Source organism: Pangasianodon hypophthalmus, chromosome 6 (assembly GCF_027358585.1).
Source record: "Pangasianodon hypophthalmus isolate fPanHyp1 chromosome 6, fPanHyp1.pri, whole genome shotgun sequence".
NCBI lineage: Eukaryota > Metazoa > Chordata > Actinopteri > Siluriformes > Pangasiidae > Pangasianodon > Pangasianodon hypophthalmus.
Window position 1 is genome coordinate 30,409,017 of NC_069715.1, and position 9,146 is coordinate 30,418,162.

The 9,146-nt window shown below is 39.3% G+C and overlaps 2 protein-coding genes across 2 annotated transcripts; one reads left to right on the plus strand and one right to left on the minus strand.

The window, feature by feature from the left end:
- Positions 1-1,827: 1,827 nt before the first annotated feature.
- LOC128318508 (protein FAM186A-like) lies at positions 1,828-2,938 on the minus strand. The gene is given in 2 exon segments (XM_053234682.1): positions 1,828-2,539; positions 2,541-2,938. Coding segments are annotated over 2 exon segments (1,110 nt in total).
- A 4,355-nt stretch (positions 2,939-7,293) lies between these two features.
- On the plus strand, positions 7,294-9,146 carry LOC117597588 (snaclec agglucetin subunit alpha-2-like). Its single transcript, XM_034305470.2, has 2 exons — positions 7,294-8,250; positions 8,436-9,146. The coding sequence occupies exons 1-2, from the start codon at positions 7,523-7,525 to the stop codon at positions 8,437-8,439; spliced, it is 732 nt and encodes a 243-aa protein (XP_034161361.2). The 5' UTR covers positions 7,294-7,522; the 3' UTR covers positions 8,440-9,146.

The window sequence follows — 9,146 nt, forward strand, 5'->3', positions numbered from 1 at the left end:
AACGTTCTATGTAGAGCTCCATATAAAACACTCTCAGCAGGCTAAGAACCCTTAGTTTTCCAATGAAACCTTACGCCTTATTCATACACTCTCAAAGCATACAAACAGGACCACAAGTGTGTGAGTTGAAGTGAGACCTAAAAACACATTCTGGCATCCTGTCAGCGTCGTAAACGGCTAATCCACAAGGGGCAGCCGAGTCAAGGCAGCACTGGAGAGGCGATTTGAAGCGGCCACTGAGGAGGTACGGATAATTCTGTAGATGCTCAACTGCTGCAGAAAGACAGAAATAAAAAAGATGCTATGGTCCGTCCGGCCCTTAAACATGTTTAAACAACAACAACAAAAAATAGAGAATTTTATTGTCCTACATAGATGAAGAGACACTTTCAGTATTTTCAAAATGGGGACAATGACTGTGTACAGTATACACACACACACACACACACACACACTTTAGAAGTGTGGGTAGGAGAAGTTGGTGCTGGACGCACGTCTGAAGCCAGAGTCACTTTAGAAGCTGGAGCTTCTTCACACGTCTTAAACAAAAGTGAATTTGCATTTTAAAAGAAATTTGGTTATGAAAATTGATGTGCAAAATTAGTTTCTTTCACAGATGCACATGCAAGCCTACTACTACAGATAATATCATTTAATTTACAATAATCTACATAAACTGCAAAACATTAAAACACTGAATGTGTAAAGCATTGAAATTTCCGATTCTTCTTTTAGAGTTATGAAGGTTAATATTCACTGACCAACTTTTTGTGTTATAGATTATTAAATAAATGGAAAATCATAATTATTTTTATTTGTCACATACAAGGACGTACAGTAGCCACAGAACGCTCCGAGCTGCTTCCGTACGTGACGGCGTCACTCACTATTCTGCCAACTTAAAGAGGTATTTCACAGATTGTGTTTTCACAGATCATAATTTTATTATAATTTACCTGTTAAGAAGTAAACAAGATCATACAGAGTGAACTGAATAGAAATGATCCAATATCTACACACAATAATCCATAATGACAAAACAAAAACATACACCTGACTAAAAGCCATAAGGACTCTGTGTAGAGGCATTGTGTAGAGATGTTGTGTTGAGGCGTTGTGTTGAGGTGTTGTGTAGAGGCTTTGTGTTGAGGCGTTGTGTTGAGGTGTTGTGTTGAGATGTTGTGTAGAGGCGTTGTTTTGAGGCGTTGTGTTGAGATGTTGTGTTGAGGCGTTGTGTTGAGGCGTTGTGTTGAGATGTTGTGTAGAGGCGTTGTTTTGAGGCGTTGTGTTGAGATGTTGTGTTGAGGCGTTGTGTTGAGGCATTGTGTTGAGATGTTGTGTTGAGGCGTTGTGTTGAGGCGTTGTGTAGAGATGTTGTGTTGAGACATGTTGAGGTGTCATGTTGAGGCGTTGTGTTGAGGCATTGTGTTGAGGCGTTGTGTAGAGATGTTGGGTAGAGACTTGTCGAGATGTTGTGTAGAGGCGTTGTTTTGAGGCGTTGTGTTGAGGCGTTGTTTTGAGGCGTTGTGTTGAGGCGTTGTGCTGAGATGTTGTGTTGAGATGTTGTGTTGAGATGTTGTGTAGAGATGTTGGGTAGAGACTTGTCGAGATGTTGTGTTGAGGCGTTGTGTTGAGGTGTTGTGTTGAGGTGTTGTGTAGAGATGTGTTGAGACATTGTGTTGAGGTGTCATGTTGAGGCGTTGTGTTGAGGCGTTGTGTTGAGGCGTTGTGTTGAGACATTGTGTAGAGGCGTTGTGTTGGGGCATTGTGTTGAGATGTTGTGTAGAGATGTTGTGTAGAGATGTGTTGAGACATTGTGTTGAGGTGTCATGTTGAGGCGTTGTGTTGAGGCGTTGTGTTGAGGCGTTGTGTTGAGGCGTTGTGTTGAGATGTTGTGTAGAGGCGTTGTTTTGAGGCGTTGTGTTGAGGCGTTGTGTTGAGGCGTTGTGTTGAGACATTGTGTAGAGGCGTTGTGTTGGGGCATTGTGTTGAGATGTTGTGTAGAGGTGTTGTGTAGAGATGTGTTGAGACATTGTGTAGAGGCGTTGTGTTGAGGCGTTGTGTTGAGGCGTTGTGTTGAGGCATTGTGTTGAGGCGTTGTGTAGAGATGTTGTGTCGAGATGTTATGTTGAGATGTTGTGTAGAGGTGTTGTTTTGAGGCGTTGTGTTGAGATGTTGTGTTGAGGCGTTGTGTTGAGGCGTTGTGTTGAGATGTTGTGTTGAGGCGTTGTGTTGAGGCGTTGTGTAGAGATGTTGTGTTGAGACATGTTGAGGTGTCATGTTGAGGCGTTGTGTTGAGGCGTTGTGTAGAGATGTTGTGTTGAGACATGTTGAGGTGTCATGTTGAGGCGTTGTGTTGAGGCATTGTGTTGAGGCGTTGTGTAGAGATGTTGGGTAGAGACTTGTCGAGATGTTGTGTAGAGGCGTTGTTTTGAGGCGTTGTGTTGAGGCGTTGTTTTGAGGCGTTGTGTTGAGGCGTTGTGCTGAGATGTTGTGTTGAGATGTTGTGTTGAGATGTTGTGTAGAGATGTTGGGTAGAGACTTGTCGAGATGTTGTGTTGAGGCGTTGTGTTGAGGTGTTGTGTTGAGGTGTTGTGTAGAGATGTGTTGAGACATTGTGTTGAGGTGTCATGTTGAGGCGTTGTGTTGAGGCGTTGTGTTGAGGCGTTGTGTTGAGACATTGTGTAGAGGCGTTGTGTTGGGGCATTGTGTTGAGATGTTGTGTAGAGATGTTGTGTAGAGATGTGTTGAGACATTGTGTTGAGGTGTCATGTTGAGGCGTTGTGTTGAGGCGTTGTGTTGAGGCGTTGTGTTGAGGCGTTGTGTTGAGATGTTGTGTAGAGGCGTTGTTTTGAGGCGTTGTGTTGAGGCGTTGTTTTGAGGCGTTGTGTTGAGGCGTTGTGTTGAGACATTGTGTAGAGGCGTTGTGTTGGGGCATTGTGTTGAGATGTTGTGTAGAGGTGTTGTGTAGAGATGTGTTGAGACATTGTGTAGAGGCGTTGTGTTGAGGCGTTGTGTTGAGGCGTTGTGTTGAGGCGTTGTGTAGAGATGTTGTGTCGAGATGTTATGTTGAGATGTTGTGTAGAGGTGTTGTGTTGAGATGTTGTGTTGAGATGTTGTGTAGAGGTGTTGTGTTGAGATGTTATGTTGAGATGTTGTGTAGAGATGTTGTGTTGAGATGTTGTGTTGAGGCATTGTGTAGAGATGTTGTGTTGAGATGTTGTGTTGAGGCATTGTGTAGAGACGTTGTGTTGAGGCATTGTGTAGAGGTGTTGTGTTGAGATGTTGTGTTGAGGCATTGTGTTGAGGCGCTGTGTTGAGATGTTGTGTTGAGGTGTTGTGGTGGGATGTTGTGTAGAGGTGTTGTGTTGAGGCGTTGTGTTGAGATGTTGTGTTGAGGCGTTGTGTTGAGATGTTGTGTAGAGGTGTTGTGGTGGGATGTTGTGTAGAGGTGTTGTGTTGAGGCGTTGTGTTGAGATGTTGTGTTGAGGCGTTGTGTTGAGATGTTGTGTAGAGGTGTTGTGTTGAGATGTTGTGTAGAGGCGTTGTGTAGAGACATTGTGTTGAGATGTTGTGTTGAGGCGTTGTGTAGAGATGTTGTGTAGAGACGTGTTGAGGCGTTGTGTTGAGGCGTTGTTTTGACCTCAATCTGCAGGTTTTTCATACGTGACTTCACAGCTGATGTGGAACCTGAAAGATGTGAGACCTGCGTGAAGATTCAAGCTGAACTGATGCTCAGGAACATTACAGCGATACTTCATGCACGTAAATGCCCTCTGGAGAAGGAGCTCCTGTTACTTCTTATATTTGATTACCTAAAAATCGGCAAGGAGAAGAGTCCATATTAGTCCATATTTAATAAATAATAATAATAAGAGTACATTTTAACAGAATGGTAGGAGATACAGTTGAGGTGAAAAGTTTACATCCCCCTTTCAGAATCTGCAAAATGTTCATTATTTTACCAAAATAAGAGGATCATACAAAATGCATGTTATTGTTTATTTAGTGCTGACCTGAATAAGATATTTCATATAAAAGATGTTTACATAAAGTCCACAAGAGAAAATAATAGCTGAATTTATAAAAATGACCCGTTCAAACGTTTACATCCCCTTGATTCTTAATACTGTGTTGTTACCTGAATGATCCACAGCTGTGTTTTTTTGTTTACTGATAGTTGTTCATGAGTCTCTTGTTTGTCCTGAACAGTTAAACTGCCTGCTGTTCTTCAGAAAAATCCTTCAGGTCCCACAAATTCTTTGGTTTTCCAGCATTTTTTGTGTATTTGAACCCTTTCCAACAATAACTGTATGATTTTGAGATCCATCTTTTCACACTGAGGACGACTGAGGGACTCGTATGCAACTATTACAGAAGGTTCAAACGCTCACTGATGCTGCAGAAGGAAAAAACATGCATTAAGAGCCGGGGGGTGAAAACTTTTGAACAGAATGGAGATGTGTACATTTTTCTTATTTTGCCTAAATATCATATTTTTTCATTTAGTACTGCCCTTCAGAGGCTACAGAAGAGTTACATGTTTCCCAGAAGACAAAATAAGTTAAATTTACCCTGATCTTCAAATTCAAAAAGTTTTCACCCCCCGGCTCTTAATGCGTGGTTTTTCCTTCTGGAGCATCTGTGAGCGTTATAAATTCAGCTATTATTTTCTCTTGTGAACTTTATGTAAACATCTTTTATGTGAAATATCTTATTCAGGTCAGCACTAAATAAACAATAACGTGCATTTTGTATGATCCTCTTATTTTGGTAAAATAATAAACATTTTGCAGATTCTGAAAGGGGGATGTAAACTTTTGACCTCAACTGTATTTGCATTTTCTGTTTTCCCCTCAATGAAATAAATATAAAATATATTCATGTATTCCTATGAAATTTAATTTTTGCTAAAAATGAATGTAAAAAAAGCAAAAGTCTTTCTCCTGTGTGAGAAGTGAAAGGAGGTTAGTATTTGGAGAAATTTGTGCTAGAATGTGAGACATCCTGCAGACTGCTGTCACTTCTTAAGCAAACCTGCATTTGCATTTAAAAGAAATTTTATTAAAATCTGCGTGCAAATCAAGCAAGTCTTAAACTCAGTTTCACTCAGTTTAGACTTTCCCTATTTTACTAAATCATTATTAGCATCATTCAGTGACGAAATATTAATTTATATTATTAAATAAATAAATATTAAACTTTACAGCAATAACACTGGAGCGATTAGATTAAAATTAACATCAGGGAAATATAATCTTCATTATTTTCCTGCTCTTCTGTGAAGGATTAATTCACAGATTAAAATAATTTCATCGTAATTCTCCTGTTAAGAAGAAAACAAGGTTATACAGAAAGAATTGAAGGAAAATAACACAAAAATACACAAAAAAATGCTTTAACTCAAAGTGTTTGTGATGAGATCTTGATGTTTGTGATGAGATCCTGATGTTTGTGATGAGATCCTGATGTTTGTGATGAGATCCTGATGTCATGACATCTACAGCATGGAGAAAGACTTTTTATGTGTTATGTAAATCAGCAGTGAAGCTGTGTGTGACTTCGCTCACAGGAGCGTTTACACAGGAAACGTGGAATTTCAGAAAATCCAGATATTTATAAAAACATTCACATTCATGCTACATTTCAATCCTGAGTTTGTGTAAATTTCTGTGTAAAGAGACTCACTAACGCGAACTTCGATCGATCGTCTTCAAATTGTTTAACTGTCGATGAGTTTCTGAGATTTTATATATTGACTATTTTTTGAACATTTCATGTTAATGATCAGAAAGAAATCGATTCCAGAATAAATCCATAAATTAAGATAAATAAGACAAGTCAAGTGGCTTTTATTGTCATTTCAGCCACATACAGCTAGTTATACATACAAAAGTAATGGCGCCCTATAAAAGGAGGAAGAGTTAGTGTGTGTCTGTGGTAGCTGGTGCGCTGCAGTGGCTGAGCTGCATTACTGGAAGGTTTAGCACACACCATGCTTAAGAGGTGCTCTTTCACCATGTAGCTGCCATTTTGTCTTTTTCAGCTCTCTTTAAGCTTTGTCCTTTATAGGGTTTGTTGAATGTGGATAAGTGTAAATCAGCTGTGCCATGATGTTAATGTGTTAGGTCATTTATGTCTGATTGGGATTGATCAACAAACACACACGAGGATGAAGAAAATCAGAAACATTTGTAGATTTGACAGGAATTCATAGTTTGGTTTGGCCACGAAAACATTTACACACAACTTAATAAATGAGGCCCAGTGTGTTTAAGGTGCTCTGATATAGATAGCTATAATCTAGGATAGTTTATTATTATTATTATTATTATTATTATTATTATTATGATTACAGAGGGAGCGTGGTGCAGTGCGAGATGTGATAAGTGCTTTGAGGTAAGTTGGTGCTGCTCTGTTTTTAACTTTACAAGCAAACGTCAGTGTTTTAAATCTGATGCAGGCAGCTACAGGAGAATGATAATTATCCAGCTATCGAGAAAATTAGCTATCATGACCTCTTGGTGAAATTGTTAAAATCTCTGACTATGTTTCTCTAAGATGGTGAAGATATTTTCATTGAGTTAATGCAAATGTCAAATGTTGCTTCATAAAGTCACTCCCTATAACGATATTCTCAGGTTTTCATGTTCAAATAGAACTTCGATTACAGATGGTGTTTTATTTGCATTTTGTCATTTTATAACTGAAGTACAGAGGCAACACATTTTAATAAATATATCTATTGTCCAAGTAGCTAAATTTTTTAAAATTATGTTGAAATACTAATGACCTCTTCTGATTGACCAACGATTTAAAAGTGTTGCTATGTGACCATAAAAGCTGATGCTCTGTTGATTTGTTCGCATTTCTAGATGTTGCGTGATCGTGTTTCAGCGTGCTCACTGCCACATTTAGCTCCACAGAGTTATTATTGCACCTAGTGGTCAAGAAAGGAACTGCAACAAACAAGCACTAATAGAGGTCCATTGGGGCAGGAATCACGCTGCCCCATGCGAGGGGAATGAAGCCGATGTAGTTGAGCTGAATTTTTTGCTAAAAACTCGCAACCCTGGTTAATGATATTACCACACACCTACTGTATGGAACACAATTACACCTAAAACCACACAAAGCGAGCTGCTAGACTGCACGCTGGATGACTGTAAGTTGTCAACTCTCAAGTTCTGATTACTGACTTACTCTAAAAATTCACTAGATAGTAGCCTTTAGCGTAAGTCAAGTGTGATAGCGTCTCCACTTCATTTTGTTTGAGGTTTTGTTGTCATTAATGTCGTCCTGCAACACCACAATCTATAGTCACAAGCCGCTGCTGTGTTGGTTGCTGAGTTCTGACATTCCAGCATTCTTTTGCATTTTAGTAGCAGGTTTCTTCTCTGTCAGCATGTCTGTTTACTTTGCTTTTGCATGTGTTTTAAATGTATTTATCATGACCTCAGAGTGACAGTCAGAGTTGAATGTTGTTTAGAGACGTACCGAGCTCAGACGCTTCAGAGCAGAGATGAAATCGCTCGTTTTTATTCTCCTGCTGGTGGTGACTTGTGGTCTGGCTGAAGGTCTGCTAAGAGAATATATTTTCATTAGCACTCCATTAGGGTGGCGTGAAGCTCAGTCATATTGCAGAAGATATTACAAAGATCTGGCCACCATCACCACTATGGAGGAAAACAAACGCCTCGTAGAATCTGGATCTGGTTCTTATGAAAATTGGATCGGGCTGCGCAGAACATCAGGCACCTGGACCTGGTCTGATGGAGAACCACTTACTTTCCCAAACTGGTTTGGTGACATTAGTGTTTTTCCAATATATTGGGACAATTGTGCTGTCACATCTTATGATTACTCAGGATTCTTAGTGAACTATGACTGCAGAACTGGCAGGAAGTTCTACTGCTATCGGTTCCTGATCCTGGTGAAGGAGAACAAGACCTGGCAGGAGGCTCAGAAGTACTGCAGGACTCATTACACTGGTTTGGCCTCCGTGATCTCCGAGACGAGTCTGCGGCAGCTGAAGCTAGAGACGGTGCAGACGCAGACAGAGAGCGTGTGGACCGGCCTGCGCTTCGTGAACGGAATATGGTTCTGGGTGAGCGGGGAGCAGCTGGGGAGCCTGGTCTCAATGCCTTCATGTCCAGCTCTATCTTACCGCTGTGGAGCTCTCAACACCACGACCAACACCTTGAAGAACCGAAACTGCAATGACAGGCTGAACTTCATCTGCTACCGGAAGTGAGTAAAAAAAAAAATTTAGAAACAATAAAAAAAAATAATCAAGATTGTAGAAGTCTGAATATTTATATTGATTATATATTGATTTATATTGATATTTGCAACAAATTTACAATCAAAAAATGAAAAAGTGTCAGTTTATAAAACGTACGATGTCTTACTGAGTTCTCTCTTTTTCTGAACAGGTGATTTTACACAAATACACAATCTCCTTCAGGAAGAATATACGCATCACACGATATCATCATTCATCATTTATATATAGTTTTAGGTTTATTTACTAATTTTTTAATTAGGTTTAAGGTTTAGATTCTGGTAGAGGAACTGCAGCTGAACACAAGAGGAGGTTATTTGTTGGTGAAAGGGTCAGATTTTATAATAATGTAGGAATTTACACACGTAATAAACTTTATTACACCACAGTGGTGTAGAATGTAGTGCTGGATTGTGATTGGTCAGAAGGTGTTGATTAATTTTCTATAACAGCAGCTCTGACAGTAGTGTAGCTGCACATCACAGGTTTATATTAGAGAACTTTTAGACAAGAGAAGCCTAAAATCTGTTAACATTTTATTTCATTATAACTGTCTCTGAAAAAACTGTTGTTCTGTTATAAATGTTCATGCATTATGTATGTTTTGATTTATAAATTGATATCTGTTCCATTAAAAAGTCAGTGTAAACAGTTCATTTAGAATGAATTTGTCCTGATTGGTGAAAATCTCTGCAGATAAACACAGCCAGTGTTCACACTTTGCAGTGTAACTGATACGTTGTTGAAGTCAATTGAACATGCGTGTGTATTACAGATGTGCAATCTTATCTAATCCTGTATAATTATTTATATCTGTATATCTGTGTTAATATGGTTAAGGACAGATAAGGAGCTTTTTTTA